Source organism: Alternaria incomplexa (assembly GCF_024043165.1).
Source record: "Alternaria incomplexa strain BMP 0042 chromosome Unknown scaffold_1, whole genome shotgun sequence".
In the NCBI taxonomy this organism is placed as follows: Eukaryota; Fungi; Ascomycota; class Dothideomycetes; order Pleosporales; family Pleosporaceae; genus Alternaria; species Alternaria incomplexa.
In genome coordinates this window covers 2931837-2948918 of record NW_026249850.1, presented here as the reverse complement: position 1 = coordinate 2948918, position 17082 = coordinate 2931837, and the positions used below count along the sequence as shown (strand labels likewise).

The 17082-nt window shown below is 54.0% G+C and overlaps 7 protein-coding genes across 7 annotated transcripts; 3 read left to right on the top strand and 4 right to left on the bottom strand.

The window, feature by feature from the left end:
• Positions 1-1224: 1224 nt before the first annotated feature.
• J4E90_001054 (uncharacterized protein) lies at positions 1225-3629 on the top strand (the record flags this gene model as incomplete). Its single annotated transcript, XM_051430645.1, has 2 exons — positions 1225-2118; positions 2640-3629. 2 exons carry the CDS (start codon positions 1225-1227, stop codon positions 3627-3629), a joined length of 1884 nt encoding a protein of 627 aa, XP_051296132.1.
• A 542-nt stretch (positions 3630-4171) lies between these two features.
• Positions 4172-5455, top strand: J4E90_001053 (uncharacterized protein; the record flags this gene model as incomplete). Its single annotated transcript, XM_051430644.1, has 1 exon — positions 4172-5455. One exon carries the CDS (start codon positions 4172-4174, stop codon positions 5453-5455), a length of 1284 nt encoding a protein of 427 aa, XP_051296131.1.
• A 197-nt stretch (positions 5456-5652) lies between these two features.
• On the bottom strand, positions 5653-6255 carry J4E90_001052 (uncharacterized protein; the record flags this gene model as incomplete). Its single annotated transcript, XM_051430643.1, has 2 exons — positions 5653-5957; positions 6006-6255. 2 exons carry the CDS (start codon positions 6253-6255, stop codon positions 5653-5655), a joined length of 555 nt encoding a protein of 184 aa, XP_051296130.1.
• A 448-nt stretch (positions 6256-6703) lies between these two features.
• On the top strand, positions 6704-9085 carry J4E90_001051 (uncharacterized protein; the record flags this gene model as incomplete). The annotated part of the gene is made up of 4 exons (XM_051430642.1): positions 6704-6742; positions 6904-7088; positions 7136-8005; positions 8056-9085. 4 exons carry the CDS (start codon positions 6704-6706, stop codon positions 9083-9085), a joined length of 2124 nt encoding a protein of 707 aa, XP_051296129.1.
• Positions 9086-9406: 321 nt separating this feature from the next.
• On the bottom strand, positions 9407-10356 carry J4E90_001050 (uncharacterized protein; the record flags this gene model as incomplete). Its single annotated transcript, XM_051430641.1, has 2 exons — positions 9407-9603; positions 9663-10356. 2 exons carry the CDS (start codon positions 10354-10356, stop codon positions 9407-9409), a joined length of 891 nt encoding a protein of 296 aa, XP_051296128.1.
• A 1145-nt stretch (positions 10357-11501) lies between these two features.
• J4E90_001049 (uncharacterized protein) lies at positions 11502-15410 on the bottom strand (the record flags this gene model as incomplete). The annotated part of the gene is made up of 2 exons (XM_051430640.1): positions 11502-15123; positions 15403-15410. 2 exons carry the CDS (start codon positions 15408-15410, stop codon positions 11502-11504), a joined length of 3630 nt encoding a protein of 1209 aa, XP_051296127.1.
• Positions 15411-15454: 44 nt separating this feature from the next.
• Positions 15455-16623, bottom strand: J4E90_001048 (uncharacterized protein; the record flags this gene model as incomplete). The annotated part of the gene is made up of 5 exons (XM_051430639.1): positions 15455-15611; positions 15697-16058; positions 16117-16177; positions 16292-16521; positions 16564-16623. 5 exons carry the CDS (start codon positions 16621-16623, stop codon positions 15455-15457), a joined length of 870 nt encoding a protein of 289 aa, XP_051296126.1.
• Between the last annotated feature and the right edge of the window lie 459 nt (positions 16624-17082).

Here is a 17082-nt window from a genome sequence, read left to right as displayed (position 1 = left end):
ACAACTGCAGTGAACCGGTAAGCTGCAGGCCAGGGCGCCGCCGCCAGGCGAGTAACATTTAGCCGGATAACACACAGTACCCAACGGCTTCTTCTTCGTACCGAGCCATGGTTCGATGCCAATGCAAGAGGCTGCCTTTGCATGTGCGTCTTGTTTAGCATATCAAGCACGTGGTTTGCTGTGCCTCCTGCCAGAGATGTAATGTCGATCGTTCATCATGCGTGATGAAAGCCGAGATCATGAACTTCTTCCTACACATATATCGCATGCGGTTGTACAGAATGACCAGCCGAGGCGATAGGGTGCTGAACAGCCGGTACTTGTGACGGTGCTGGGCTACTTCAAGCAACGGATAACACTCGACGTGATCGGCCGCGAAGCTGGATGGGCGAGGTTCGGATGGAGCCGGCGTGCGCTGGCGCATACGTTGAGGAACGACGCCGTAAAAGGCCACACTGTCTAAATGGAGGACCTCAGCTGGTGTGTTCCTCCATTTTGCAGCTGTGGTCGTCGCGGTATGGACTGCTCATGGCACGAAGGAAAGCCCGTCATCCGCCAGTGGACCTCGGAAAGGTTGAGGCTGAAAGGCGGAACCGCGCGCTAGGGGTGCCGAAGATGTGAACACAAACGATGCGCCTACACCAGCGGGGCGATTGTGACGCATTGAGGGTTGTAGAGGCCGTCGTCGTCGCCGTCGCGAAAGCTGGCGCTACTGGGTAAGAAGGGGATGAAGGAGATGACGTGGGGCCGGGCCGAAATCGCGCCATCCGGACTCGGCCTAGACGGAGTCTAATTCAATCCCTACTAGAGAGCCATCTCTCTTCACAGCCACCAACTTCCAACATCAAAACGCCGCACAGTCGCGTTGCGCCCAATAGCAAATCTCCGCCAAGATCGAAAGGATTGAAAGAATGGGCACAGTCGCAACTTTGTTCGTCTTTGATTCCGACGGTGTTGGAAAGTAACACAGGCGCCGCAATGCTGCGGACCGCGATCGGTTCTCATGGCGCAGCTGCGCTCAGCCCTTACAACAAGACGAGCTCTTTCTCCCGTATCTCAGGCTCTCCGTCGCTTCATTCATGTGTGTTGTTGATCTTGTTAGCTTCTCTCTAGTCCACACAACCCCCTCAGTCTCCTTACCAGCGCTTCAGTCGTCGAGTGCATCCCGACGATCATTCTCACCTTTTCCTGGTTCTAGTTTGCTACACAACCAATCCCGCGACGATGCTACCGAGCAGACTGCGACGCCTATCTAGCCTGTTGTCGAACCCGAAGACCTCCTTCCAGGTCCTGTCAGATCTCCACTTAGACTACGAATCACAATACCTCACGTTCCACGTACCCGCTGCGGCGCCCTTCCTGATACTTGCTGGAAACATTGGCAGACTTATAGACTACGAGCTGTATCTGTGGTTTCTGATTCGACGGTGTGGTCTTCATGGGAAGGTATTTATGGTTCTCGGTCCTCTGGAGTTCCACGGTATTAGCTGGATGGACGGCTTACAGTTGGCGCACAAGATGGAGAGAGAGCCTTCTCTGAAGGGAAAATTGGAGATACTATACGAGACGGGAAGCGACGTGCCCGGTACGAACATTACGCTGCTTGGTTGCACGCTGTGGAGTAACATACCGGATTCGGACGCACCTGCTGTGCTGCGAAAGATGCCCGAATTCAACAGGGATACCGGTATAGAGATGTGGGACATCGCCAAGCACAACTCGGAGCATAAAAGGGACTTGAGGTGGCTCTTGGAGGCAGTCAACAGCCCCAATGCATCACTGAGTGGCGCGTTAGCACTGACATGTTCCGGAGCGTCAAAAGATGAGCGACAAATCGTCGTTGTCACATCATTCGCGCCAGATCTACCTGGTTGTTTGGACTCCTGGCACGTAGATGCGCCTTGGGCATCAGCATACGGGACCAATCTGCTACACGGCCCTCATTTTCGCAATGTGAAGATGTGGATCTCGGGTATGACAGGCCGGACATGTGAGTTCAAGCGAGGTGACACAAGGATCGTGAGCAACCAGCGGGGCCGAGAGGGCGAGCATGCCACTGGTCTTCTGAAAGCAGGCATGTCCGATAAGCAGAAAACCGGCCTATTCGACGTCATGCGGGTGGTCAAGATTTAACAATCCTTCGAGTTATACAGCCGACGGCAGGATTCGCCTCAATATTAACCAAGCCGCTAACACCAACTCGTTGTGCACCCAAGCCTGAATGCGAGGTACGACGCGAAAATGCGAGCCCCACATATGTACGCTGACCAATCCGACGTCACGCCCTTCGACATGCGCCGGCATGTGGTCACACTTTTGCATCGTCATGCTTGCGGCGTAGCACATGCAACGTAGCAAGTAAGGAGACCCATCCTGATAGTACTTCACACATTCTATAACTAGCAGGATCATCGCCAGAGGGTTCTGCAACAATTGCAGAATCGTTTCCAATTTCAAGACCTACGATGTCTTCATCCACCGAGACTGTAACTCTAACGGCATCATGTCTATGTGGCGCTCACAACTACAGCACTACCTTTCCTGCATCCGCTCTTCCCTTACCAGGGCATGTGTGCCACTGCACAACCTGTCGGCACCTGTGCGGCTCGCTCCACACCTCGCTCACATCATGGCCTGAGCCTCGCGCCAACGTCGACATTTCCAGCCTCAACACGTTCAGCTGCTGGGAGCGCTTCGACCTCCTGTTCTGCCCTACCTGCTCAAGCCCGGTTTTCTGTGCCTTCAAAGATCCGGCCAGGAATCTGGGAGTGGTCACTGGTGCGCTCGGTAACGTGGATATTGGAGGTCGCCAGTTGATCAAGTTCAGTGGGCAGGGCTTCGTGGCTGACACGGAGGATGGAGGTGCGAGTCCTTGGCTCTGTGCACTCAATGGCGATGGGGAGGATCTGAAGCGTTATGAAAGTGTGGTAGCCGGTTGTGGCCCTGGAGCGAAGGAAATACCTGCAGACTGGCCACAATCCTCCACTATTCCGGAACTCAAAGCGAAAGAGGAAGAAAGTGTACCGATACGCTGCAAATGCGGTGGGGTAGATCTAGTCCTCCAGCGTGGCAATTACAAGCACATGGCCGAAGATGAGCTTCCCTCCAACATTGAACCTGTCAGCAGAAAGCTCAAAGCTGGCTTCTGCGGATGCAACAGCTGCAGATTACAAAGTGGGAGTGACGTCTTCAACTGGACGTACGCAGAGACAAAGTACATCACATTCGGAAAGGATAGCAGCAAAGATTTCCCCAAAGACATGTATGCCCTCAACGAACTCATCGACGCAAAAGATCCCGCTGTGGGTACGCTGAAGTACTACAACTCTTCGCCCGATGTCTATCGCCACTTCTGCGACACCTGTTCCGCAGTGGTCTTCTACACCACTGGCAAACGACCGCAGATTTTCGACATCGCTATTGGTCTGTTGGAGTCCAAGGATGGTGCTCGAGTTGAAAACATGCTGTATTGGCCTTTTGGAATTACGTTCAGTTTCCAGGAAGACGGTGATGGTGGGTGGCGAGAGGGTGTATATGAGAGGCTGAGAACCAAGGCGGAGGAGTGGCGTGTTGCGAGGGGATACCCAAAGAATTGGAAGAGCAGTGCCGAGTACCAAGACATCAAATGATATTAAGTGTCGTAGCTTCCGAATTCCTGGTCAAAGACGGTCAAACCTCGTCCCGAACTGAGCTCATCGTATTCACAAAAAGAAACTCTTTCACTACAAATGCCATGCGCACTTATCCATACGCGTCGGAAAAAGCTAAATGTAATCTCTATTGTGATCGTTTGTTCAATGAAAGAGTCGGTCAGAAGCTTCCCTGGCAGTACACAACGCGCGGCACATTCACGCGAGACTTTGGAAGCAGACATTCGCCGACGACACGCCCTTTCTCGCTGTCAACAGTGCACGCAGTATCTCACTGAGGTCTATCTTGATACGCTATTTCCCACCTAATGTGAGGTTGTTAGCGCGTCGAGCGCCTTCACACGCGTAGTGCCAGTGATGACTTCCCTCCGGGGCTGTCGCATGCTGGACTGATGCACTATCATGCGCACAGTCACCGTGATTTCCCATTTGGGCAGTTCTCTCACTCAGCTCCGCAACCAGCTCTGCCACCGACTTTGCAACCATCTCTTCTACCACATCTCTATCTTCATTTCGCAAACATGGAGTCCTCCGCTCCGTCGTTCGATCAGGCGTCCGCTGTAAAACGTCTACCCGGCGCCGTTCCCAGGCCCCCATCTGATTCCTTCCGCGTGGTCAAGACCCTCTCAGCACCGAGATCTTCCACGGGAGTGTACCTTTGCCTACCACGCACACTTCCCCCTCCATTCGAGCCGTCAAATAAGATTGATCCGGATATTTCCGATGACACCATCGAAAACCACGACGCTTGGAAGACCTTGTCTGGATTTGCGCGTCTCCAACAGCAACTGCCGTTGCTGACATACAAGAACCTGGCCGACTGTTTGTACAAGAGCATGAAGGAAAACTGCACGTCTTCGCTATCGGAACAACATCTGAGAATGCTGCCTCAACTGGTGGTAGTCAAGACAAGGAAAGACATGGACGTGCTTCGCAATGAGGCAACGCAGTTTGAGGAGCACCGTAAGAGGGACAAAGCTTCGCTATTCATCGGCTCATATGTTCTACGCGCTGAGTACGCCGACTCGTCACCCACCTCGTACATCTGTCTCCGCCCCATTTTCGGTCCTACGCTGGCGCAGTTTGGCGAAGCGAACATCCTGAATGATCAGGGCGGCATTCCCAGCTGGTTCGTTGCGCACATCATTCTGGGCCTGATCGATGCTGTATGGTTCCTACACGAGGAGGGTTTGGTACACGGGAAGATTGAAGCATCGAACATCATGCTCAATCTGTATCCTATGGTGCATCACCATCGGTACCGCGGCTATCCAGACATCCTGCTCATAGACTTCTCAGCCACCGGTCCAAGTAATGAAGACGCCGTGAAAAAGGATGAGCGTGATGTGCTTAAGGTGATAGAGCAAGTCGTTACCAAGTGGTCAGATGTCGCCCCCTTCCTGGACACAGATGACGTCGGAGATCCTCTCATCGCTTTACTGGCAGCTGTCGAAATGACACTCAGTGGACATTTCGACGGGTACCACAGTATCTCCGACCTCCGTGACGGAGCTGAGGACTTGCGACACGAAGGTCCACATCTCATACCAAAAGCCTTGATGAAATTGCTGCATGCGGACCTGGCGACGGCTGCTGAACTCGACCGCGCCGTACAAGAGCCAGCTGTGATTGAGGTGGCAGCCGACACAGAAACGTTAGGGGAAATTTCAGAAGACGAGTCTGTGACCGTGGGTGGAAGCGACTATGGGGGTGTGAATCCTGAATCCACGGGCGACAAGACGAGAATCATTGAAGACGGAGATGTTGAGTTTGGCGAGGACGAGGAATGGGCGCGTAGCGGCTGAGACAACCTAAACACTGCTGTCTGATGGAGACCGAGCAGGAGAAGAACGAGAAGAAACGACACGAGACGGATACCGAGAAAAGGATCAGAGATGACGAAGATGGAACGGAGGAAGTCAGAGTGATGGCCTTGTATAAAGCCAGAGCGACTATTCCGTCACAGTAATCATAGAATACGTATCTCCAATCAGGACTGCGTTTACAACCACTCCTTCGGTACTGCCCTTTCAGACCATATCCTCTCACTTTCCCATGCCAGCCAATCTGATTTTGTTGTTGGTAAGAGTCCCATGCCATTCACTTTCCATATACCCAACGCCAACATCAGCATGTTGCATGCAATGTAGACAAGCTTGACACCGAGTAGTCGTCCAGAAGTGCCGGGAGTCTCAAAGGGAGCGAAGGTGCGTTGAAGACCTAGTACAGCGAGGACGGGAGTTTTGAAGAGCGTGAAGACCATGAAGACGGAGAAGATTTGCAGGGTGTTGCCTGTCATGTACATGCCTGGTGCGGTTAGTGTCTGCTCGCAGAGTCTCCTGTCAAATGACATACCAAAAGCGTTCATGGGCAGCTGCTTTGCGGGCGCGATGGCGACCTCCCACGCCTTCTTCATCTTGAGCGTATCCATCTCTTCGGGTGTCGGGGGCTGCCTCTGAGTCTTTGATGCCTGGGAACGCTCCTTCTTGGTGAGAGATGCCGTGTAGCCCGGTGGGTCTGAGAGCGAGGCGTTCTTCGGCTTGGATGCGGGCGTCGAGTTGAGGTCGAGCACCCACTGCGGGGGCGGTGGAGGCGATTTCGACATGATGGAGCGTCTTTGTGATGGCGGAGTATCGGATAGCAGAGTCTGAGATGTTGCTGCGGTGGCCAGGGTCCAGGGTCTCACGATGTTGCAACTTCGCTCGTGGTGTTGCGGAGCGGGCCTCTGGAGAGCTCCACATATGGCGGCCTTGGCGGATGCACGTCCCCTCCTCCGTGTTGACCGCTGGCAGGCTTCCTAAAAGTTACGGTTCCCAGACGTCACAAATCATTTCTGTCGTTACGCCTCTCCAGCCCTCTTCCACGTTCCTCCGATATGCGCGACACGATACGAAGCCGATAGACCAGCGAATCGGCCATCGAACCCCGCACGCTTCCTCGAGACGGCAAGGGAGGGGCGCTAAGTCGCGAGGGAGGTTATCTTGATTGTGCTACGGCAGGCACATGCATTGGGAGGACAGCCCAGCTGGCATACGCGACATCATTAGCCCAACATGAGCCAGGGCGGCCAAGATGCGAAGCTCTTTGCGAGGGTACGTCTGTCTCGTCATTCGTGCCACCCACGTCTCCGACTTGTGCAATTGCATGTTCTCCTATTCAGCCCGTCTGTCTGCTATGAGCATCCACTGCCATGATGATGTTTCTACCCTACACCTTTGACAACGCGCGCTTACAAAACCTCCGCACTCCCCAGGGCAAAGTCGCGGAACTCCGTGTCGAACTCAACAATGGCAACAAGAAGGACAAGAACTTCTCCCAGAAGAAGACGGCCCTCAAGAAGATTGTCGCCAACATGACCATGAGCAACAACGACATGGTCGCGCTATTCATGGACATTGTGGGCTGCATGCACATACCCAGTTTGGAGATCAAGAAGATGTGGGTAGTGAGGATCACCTGAAGAAGGGCTATGCTGACGCGGGCAGGTGTTTCCTGTATCTCGTCAACTATGCCAGGATAAAACCTGACATTGCGCTTAAAGCGCTACCCATCATTCAGGAAGACATGCACGACAACAACCCCTTAGTTCGAGCACTCGCCCTACGGACCATGTCCTACGTTCACGTCCGAGAATTCGTCGAAGCGACCGTGCCACACCTGAAGAACCTTCTCAAAGACTCCGATCCATACGTTCGAAAGACGGCAGCTTTCTGCGTGGCGAAGCTCTACGATCACGACCGACACTTGGTGGAACAATCAGATCTGATCGACAGGCTGAATGGCATGCTAAGAGACGAGAACCCCACAGTAGTGTCAAGCGCGTTGGCAGGGCTCATGGACATCTGGGAGCGAAGTGAGAACATCAAGCTCACGATCGACTATGCGAGCGCATCCAAGATTGTCCAAATCTTGCCAGACTGCTCAGAATGGGGTCAGACGTACATCCTAGAGGCTATGATGAACTACGTCCCTCAGGATACCAGCGAAGCTGCGCTCCTCGCTGAGCGCATATCGCCACGCCTTTCCCACTCGAATTCTGCCGTCGTTCTTACCTGCATTCGCGTTATCCTCTACCTAATGAACTACATCAGCGATCAGAAAGTCGTCACTTCGTTATGCAACAAGCTGTCACCGCCGCTCGTCACACTCCTCTCCAAAGGACCTGAGATTCAATACCTAGCACTACGCAATGCGCTTCTGATCCTGCAGCGCAGGCCAGAGGTACTGCGAAACGATATCCGCGTCTTCTTCTGCAAATACAACGACCCTATCTATGTCAAGGTCACGAAACTTGAGCTCATCTTCATGCTGGCGACGGAGAGAAACATCAAGGAAGTGCTGACGGAGCTTTCTGAGTAAGTACTCTAAGGTCACTCTGAATATGGGGAACTAACATCTACGACAGATACGCCACAGAGATCGACGTCGACTTTGTGCGCAAGTCCGTACGCGCCATTGGCAAACTGGCCATCAAAATTGCGCCAGCTGCACAACTGTGCATCAGCACCCTCCTCTCGCTCGTCAGCACGAAAGTCTCATACATCGTACAGGAAGCGACAGTCGTCATCCGCAACATCTTCCGGAAATACCCCAACCAATACGAGTCGATTATCTCAACACTATGTGAGAACCTCGACTCACTAGATGAACCAGAAGCGAAAGCCGCTATGATCTGGGTCATCGGGCAATACGCAGACCGAATAGAAGACTCGGACGTTCTGCTAGAAGACTTCCTGGATACCTTCCAAGAAGAGACCCATGAGGTGCAACTGGCACTACTCACTGCCACCGTCAAGCTGTTCATCCAAAGACCTACCCGTGGCTCCAATCTCGTACCAAAGGTCCTGAAGTGGGCAACTGAGGAAACAGACAATCCCGATCTCCGTGATCGAGGCTACATGTACTGGCGTCTACTCTCTTCCGCACCCGAAGAGGCGAAGAAGGTCGTCATGGGCGAGAAGCCTCCGATTACCGCCGAAGAGTCCGAGAAGCTCGACCCTGGTACCCTGGAAGAGATGTGTCTGAACGTCGGCACATTGGCTACAGTATACCTCAAGCCAGTTAACCAAGTCTTCCGCAGCGCTCGTCCACGTAAACTGCAAGACTCGCCCGCCCTACAAAAGCATGAACTCCCGACTGTCAAAGCAGCGCAGCAAGCTCGAGACCGCTCCGCCGCCGAACGCTCGCGACTTGACACTACTACTAATGGTAATGGATCACTTTTGCCGACAAACGGCAATGGTATGGCGAACGCTGTCAGCGATGCAGACATGTATTTTGCTAGTGTGGGAAGGCAGAGTACGTTCGGTGGTAGTCCCATTGCGGATCAGGTTGGCGGCGGTGCTGGAGGTGGATGGGTGGTTAATCAGAATGAGCCGCAACACATGGTCCTGAGTCCCGGAGCAAACGATGGAAATCAGGATCTTTTACTTTAGGGGCAGTTAGTATTAGTAGACGTTTGTAGATAGTGTAATGATCACGGGGAGATGTACATCACACAAAGCTTGACGGGTATGAGACTTTTGTGCTACTTCAATGGTAGCAGACGCTTTTGCCTATGTGAGCCATATGTATCCTAGGTCCTTGTTGCCTATACGTCTCGACGGTTGAACCAATATGGTGTGTGCCATGTGTACATATCCTCAAACTTGAACCTCGAAAATCATATCCTAATAGTCGCCCAATCAGATCATCAACTCCTTATCTCCAAGCAATACAGCTTGCAAATAGATCCGTGAGGACGTTTCGACATCCCTCTAGTCATCAGCCAACAGAGGTGCCCTCTCCCGGTCCTCGCTGACGATCTGACCACGGGGGAAGGGATCGCGTCCAAGCAGGCCAGGCATACCAACAGCAAGCGAGAGGAGGAAGAGTAGACCGCCGATTGAGAAAGCGAAGATCCACTGGAGTTGGAGGAGATGTGGGCGAGTCAGGAACTGTCCGACACCGGTTGCTAGAAGCCAAGTTAGCCAAATGCATCTTTTGTAGTGGAAGAACAGGGGTGAAACTTACAGAAAGACAGCACACTCAACGCAAAGCCCATGGTGTAATCCTTGTACGCAACCAAGAAGAACATGCCATACCCAAGCCACCCCCAAATAAACACATTCGCCACGATCCTCGCGGCAAAGTGATTCGAATGAACCGCAATAGCACCAACCCAGTACAACGCAACAAAGTTCCACGCAAGCGGTCCACTCACAGTACCCACATGGATCGTCCTCGGGGCAGCAGAGTGGCGGAAATAAGCCAAGCTGAGATTACCAAAGTTGAGCACGAGCAAGAAGAGCGCAAGCCAGAAGTGCGAGCGGGTGAACAGGTGAACAAAGCCAAAGAGAAGAAGGTTGTTGGCGATGAAGTGCGAACCCAGGTTTGCAGCTGCAGTCACGTACGTCTCGTCGCTCATGTACAGGGCGTATGCGTAGCCGCCTTGCAGGATGAAGATGATGAGCACGTAGATGGAGGTGAAGATGCTGGACTGTGCGAACGGGGTTTGCGGGTTGTTGTGCCAGAACTTGTGCGAGTGCGGGCCTGAAGGTGCGGCGAAGGTGGTGTAGATGGCGGAGATGACGAGGAGCAGCCATGAGATCGTGGTCGTGATCTTGTAGAGCAGGATGGACTGGTCCGAGTGTGAGGTGCGTTTTGCGAAGGGGTTGAGCGTGCTGCTGCCGCCGTTGGAGTCGTTGGCGGGGGCGGCGTCGGCCATGATTGTGAGGTTTGTTTGGGGTGTGGATGGGGGAACTTTTAGTGTAGATGTCGGTGGTGTTGTCGGTGGGAGGGAGGCAAAAGGTAGACGAGGAAGAAGAGAACCAGGTAGCACAAGCTGAACAAACGAAGAGTAGAGCGGAAGGTTCGATGGTCAATCGGGTACTTGCACCTTAGCCCACGCCTTCGCCCTAATCAAGTACCGGGACCCAGCAAACAAACCACGTCCAAGCGTCCTGTCAAAAGGTGCACAGGCAGGAGCGAAGGAGAAGCGTATCAACCTTTCCGTCGGATCAGCCACCATAAGTACAGTAGTTGCCCCCATCTTCCAGCTGCCCCCATCCCCGTGTACGTTTCATCCTCCTACACACACTCCTCCCAGGCAACCAACTAGCCATCGCAATCAAGGACGCGACCCAGAAGTACGTCACGCCCCGTAAGCTAAGACCCTTGGAGGTGCATGATGCGCATGTCGCGCGTTGGCTGCCCCGCACCGAAACCTTGTCCCATGATACGGAATGCACGCTAATCATTGGTTCCCGCGCCTGTCCACACCGATGTTGACATGCTACACCATGTACTTGGGCGGCGGCCTGCGGGGGCTGCAGTTACACCGGCGCTGAGTACGGGATTCGGACGGGCGCTTAGGCAGGGTTTCCTACCCTGGGGGTTGTGGCAATCTTGGGAGGGGTGTATTGGTACTTTGGGTGGTGTTGGAACTTCACTCCCGCGGGGTTGGTTCAGCTCTGATACATTGAAAGCTGTTTAGACGATGCAAGGAGCCATTGAACACAATTGAAAGACAAGTGTAGTATGAGAAACTTCGAATTACATCCTTCGCATACTCGCCTCCGGGGGTATCTATCTTCTACATGCGCATATTCTAGGTAGAGCTACAATCGACGATCTGCCCCACAGAAATTCTACAAAGACAACTCCAAATAATCACGGCTCACGCGCCGATTCGCTAAAGTGAAATCAACTCCACCAATAAACACCAAGCTGGGAAACGTCAGGTATAGTCTGCCTTGCGTAAGCCGGCAATAACCACTGATGAACGCAATCGCGGTATCGCATCGCGGTACGCGTGATCAAAGAATGAAAGCAGAACAAAATCGAGTGGAGGGGCTGTAGTGCTGAAGTACTCTAACGAGCTGGCGTGTCGGGTATGTCCCAGATATCCCTTCCATTCTCCTCTTTCTTCAATTCAGCACCGGCATCCTCCGGTCTAGTGTGTGAGTTCATGGCTCCATTCGAGTTTGATGCGAATGGTATCGCGCCGTTTGGTGTGAAGACAGGCAGATCAGCCCTCTTGCTTGGCGGTGACATGAGTGGAACTCCAGGCATGCTTGTATCCTCAGCATGTGTATTGGCAACCCACTGTAAAGTTGCCGAGGCCTGAGGATCTGATGCGTCGTGCGGAGTTACAAACTCTGAATTTCCGCCAAAGTTCTGCGCAGTGTAGTTGACAAACTCGGAAAGATTCGATGGGGGTGGAGGCGGAGGCGTATCGGCGCGGGAAGGTGGTGAAACATCCTTGAGCGGCTCTGTTACAGTGACGAAAGATGGCTGCGAAGTTAGCATATGTTTCATGTGCATTACGTGGTCAGAACTTACCATAGGTAGCTGTTCCCGGATTTGCTCGGGTGTTATAGCCATATCATGCAATTCAGTGGGTGGTTGCACGATTCCGCCAGAGATTCGACGATCGATTGGAGGTTGTTCCATGGAAGCTTGCATTTCCTGCTGTGGCAAGACAGTAGACGAATCCATCTGTACCGGCTGAGGCTGCTCGAGCGGCGCAGCAGCAGATACCTGCATCTGCGGGGCCTCGGGAACTGGGGATGCAGGTTTGGAAGTCTTTGCTGGACGACCTGGACCCCTTTTTGCGGTCGTCGCTGGTTTGGTCGCAGGCTTTGTCGGAGGAGCGCGCGCAGCCGGCGGCTTTCGGGTAGTGGTTCTTTTCGGTGCTTCGGCAGCCTTCAATTTCTCAGCCTTCTCCCTCTCCCGTGCATCATATTCCTCTTTTGAGGGCATCTTCAACGTAACCCGCTTTAGGCCTGAAGTAAGTGCGTCCATGCCATCGTTCTCCTTGTCTTTAGGGGCACTGGGTTTGACAGACTGGGTTGAAGGCATTTTTGTAACGGCTGGACGTGGAGGCGCACGAGCTGCTGCAGCTGCCGTCGTTGTTGAGCCCCGTGCTTTCTTCATCGCAACTCCGTTGGCTGGAGCTGCAGAAGGCGCAACACTTCTCCGGCTTGCTGCTACACTTGGCGCACGACTAACACCCCTGTTATCGCCTATGGAAGAGACGCTCGAAGCAATACTCATGCGACGAGAAGCAGAGCTTACTGCAACTGAAGCTTCTGAGCTGGCTGGTGCAAAGTCGGCTATGGTCTGCCGCCTACTCGCCCGTGACTCTACACGAGATGTCTTTTCGTCGTCCGAACCAGGCTCAGCGTAGGAGGGAGCGGCTTTACGACCACGCAGTTGTCGCCCTGATGTATCTGTGCGGGCTGGGGCCGCAGCAGACGCAGCAGGCTTCTCCTTTTTGGCTTTGACCTCGGCCAAATCCTCTGGTCGGTGGCTACGAGTTTGGCGATCCGATGGTACCAGCAAAGTACGCAGAGCATGGGCGGCAGTAGCCCAGTCAACCTCCGGTGGTGGTGGGGTGGGCGCTCTCAACGGATTTGAGGCGTACTTGGCGGAAAGGCTACGATTGATCTTGGTTGGATCCACAACTTTGGCTACGTAGGACTGGGTGGGCGAAGAAAAATGGGCCAGACGGTCAGTGCGTGTCGTCTTCGAGACATGTACGGGCGGGGGCGGAACGAGGCCATCCAATTCAGACAAACGATCTGTATGCCACCATAGGGGATCGTAGCTGACGGGCGTGAGCTCTGCTTCGACAGACTGCATGGGAACGTCTTCGTCCTGTATGCTGATTCCACTAAGTCTGTTGCGCATAGAGTGAGAGAGGCCCGTTGATGGTTCTGAGGCCTTCAAGACTTGGCCATCCACGAGGCCGCTCAAATGACTGAAGACACCACTAGTGAGCGCTCGATCGCTGTACCCGCCCTCCAAAACTGAGATGACACGCCCTTCCACAGATGTGCCCTCTTCTTCAGCCAACCGGACCACATCCCGAGTGAAACGAGCGTAGAATTCAGTAGGCACGTTGACGCTGTGGCGTTGCATTCCAGCAGTCTCCCATTCACTCGCATCGAAACCAGCGGATAGGAAGATGGCTGCTTTGGGGGCAGGTTGATTTGGTGTGGACCGTAGGCGGTTGGTGTGGTGTTTGAGATATTGACGGGTTTTCTCAAGTAGTACCAAGTACTTCTCCTCATAAATTTCCCAGAACTGCTCGGGTGTCTTCCAAGATTGTAGATGGACGTTCCAGATAGACTGACCGTGGGCGTTGTCTATACACAGACTGGCCGCCTGGACTTTGTCATCGTCGCCGTCTTCACATGGGTATGAGTTGATGTCGTGTAAGCTGAAGTAGCCGATTGAGGTCTTTTTCCAGTTGGGGGTGTTTTTGGGCATGTTCTGGACCTTCTTGTTACGCGCCCATGTTATAGCCTGCGAGCCGTCTCCGTGATGCAGATCAAAGTCAATGATGGCTGCGTGAGTGAGCCCATATGTCATCATAGCGTGTTCAATGCCAACGTGAACATTATTCAGCCAGCAGAAACCCGAGGGAAAGTCGTCAGAGCAGTGGTGGCCAGGCGGACGGATGCAGACGAAAGCTCTAGAGGGGCCACCACCTAGACTTGTTCCCTGGAAGACAGCGTCCACAGCGTCCAAGACACCACCCAGAGCACCCTGAAAAGCGTTGAGGGATTCGGGACAGAGGTAAAGGTCACCCGCATGCAGTTGCTGCTTGGGCGCTTGTCCAGGAACTGGAGGAGCGTCCCTGGCCAGCTCCTTCCCAGTTGATGCGAGCTTCCGCTCCGCATTGTCGCAGAGTGTCTTGAGTTCGCCCATCCATTTCGTTCCGTGTACGTTTGTGACGACCTGCGAAGTGATGTCGACAGCGCGCGAAGTCTTGCGAATCTTGAAAGGTACCCGTTCGGGTGGGTTATGGTGTGGATGTGGCGGGTTGTCTCCCTCAGCGTGGCGCTCTCCGAGCCGTACGTAGGCTGCCGATATACCCAAGACACTCGCCAGGATTCTCTCGGGTCGCTCCATGATCAAGCTGAGGTGGCTCTTGGATGTCTTGGGACGTGAGAAGCGATGGCCGTAGCATTGGTCGTGCACAATGACGACAGTTCCTGCGTTGACTGCGCCTGCCATGCCCTCATGTCGGGCCAGCTCCTTCTTAAAGTACTCCTCGGCGACATCACATGCGCGCAGAGGTGGCTTCTCTTCTACATGTGTGGGACCCAGCGGGCTCTTGGGCATGGGTGCCTGCATATTCGGATTGAACGACGACCGGCGGGAAGCGGAACTTCGGGGAGTGCCCGGTCGAGGAGGATCGCCGCGGAGGGAAGAGGTCGAGGTCTTCCTGCCCAGGGTGGGCGTAGAGGAGCGGAAACTGGCTACACTGGGGCTGCGCTGGATGGCATTGGCTTTGAAATTGGGCGTCGAGGGCGTCCGGCGCAGGTCAGCGGAACTCCTGGGCGAGTTCAAGGCGGGGGACTGCGGTAGCGGGGTGTTGGAGGCCGAGTGCAGGGACAGGCGTTTGAGCGGGTGTGAAAGGAGGTTCGCGTCGCTGTTTGTTTGTCGCGCCCCGCGTGGAGTGCCAGGCCTCGCGGCGGCGGGGCTGGACCGCGGATGGTTCGACATCTTGGCGCTCTCTGCCTGCGGTGCAGGACGTCGCCCGTCGTGTGTGCGGGCGTACGATGTCCCGTATCGTGTGTCTTGGGGTGAAAGAAGAAAGGCGCGCTATGACGGAGCCATAACGCGTGCAGGCCACCTGCGTCCAAGCAGCCCTGGAGGGTCCCGCCCCTAAGCGAGCCCCTAGGGCAGCAACGGTCAGTAGGGCTGTCTCTTCACATGTGCTATCTTTACGTGAGATCTAGCCATTAGACACGAACCTCACCGGTTCATTGTCTAGCATCTACCATGTTCTCGCATACATCCTTCGCCGTGTATCAACCCGAGCTTTGCTGCAAGATCCAACCTATACCCTCCTTCAGATCCACCAATGCCTTCTTCGAAACGCTGTGCATGGGAAAGAAGTCGGGTGCGCCATGCGGGAGCCCAGTGTAAACCTCCATCTTAGTTGGTGTGCCGGCGTCTTGGAGCAGACTTTTGTACACAAGCGCCTCATCACGAAGTGGATCAGTCCTGAGTTCGTCAGCACTGTTCAACATCTACGACATATCGCACTCACCCCATAACCTGCAGATACGTAGCGGGTTGGCCTTTATGGGTCTTCCAGATCAACGGACTCATCAACGGTGACATGGGGTCTGGTTTGTAGTTGTCATAGAACCATTCAATGGCTTGTCGGCTCAGTACCAGGCCGTCTTTGTGGTCCTCCCAGCTGGATATGTGGGGTTTGTACTCTTCTGGCATGGCTTCGCGATGACACAACGGGGCAGACAGGAGGACGACGCCAGTCACCTTCGGAGACAAGTTGTCGTCAACAACTTGATGAGCTGCTACAGCTGCCAGATTACCTCCAGCTGATGTTCCTCCCACGGTGAAGCCTTTAGAAGGGTTGGCGCCCAACGACGCTGCATTTTCGCCACACTGAAGATGTGTAAATCAGTCTCTTGGAATTGGAACAAACGACTCTGCATGCACTTACCCATTTGACCGCATCGATGGCATCGTGCGCGGCAGTAGGGAAGACGTGTTCAGGTCCATACCTGTACCCAACGCTTACAACCGTGAAGCCCAACTCTTTCACCAATACTTCCGCCATGCTCTCGCCATACTCTGGCATTCCAAAACTCCATCCTCCGCCGTGGAAATATACATACAGTGGCCCTGCTTCTTTGCCCTCTGGACGGTACACGAGCGAACGCAGGGGTGCGCCATCGCGCGTCCGAATGTAAATCTCGGATCGGTGGTACCCAGTCCAGTCTGGCAGGCTTACGATACCGGCCGCGACCAGCTGAGCAATTTGCTCATTGAAAGACTGGCGCAGCTCGAGCGCGGATGAGTAGTCTTCGAAGGACTTACTCGGTGGTAGATTGGGTAGCAGCTTACTCTGTTAGCGAAGTGCATAGATGGACTTGCTGATGGTTCGTACGGCTTCCAACTCGGCGTCCATCTTGCTGTACTCCTTCCATGTTGACGAGTCGATCAGCATCTTTAATTGGGTTCGGAGGCAGTTTGCACTTGAAGGTAAGGTAGATAAGATCAGAGGCTTGTTTCGAGAGCTTGAAGAAGAGCTGTGGACGGGCGCGGGGTTTGTACAATACACAGCTTACGCCTTGCATTAGGTAGGCACGCCTAATGCGAGAGCCAAGCAGGCAGCCTCGTACACTCTATTGACAACTGCACCTACTCAGTCCAACCAACGCGAGTAAGCAAAACTAGCCATCATTCCATGAGTATACATGCGCCAAGAGTTACTCCCCGTTGGTCCCTAATCTGCGTTGCTTCGGCCGAAGCTGCGGGGCGTCCCTTTCTCTGCCTTCCCTCGTACAAGCTGACTTCCTGACATGACCTGGGCCCGCTCCCGCATGTATACAAGCCCTTCTCTACGCAGAACCAATCATGTTCTGGTCAAATCCCGATGCATCTCGTGCAAGGGAAAGCCGAACAG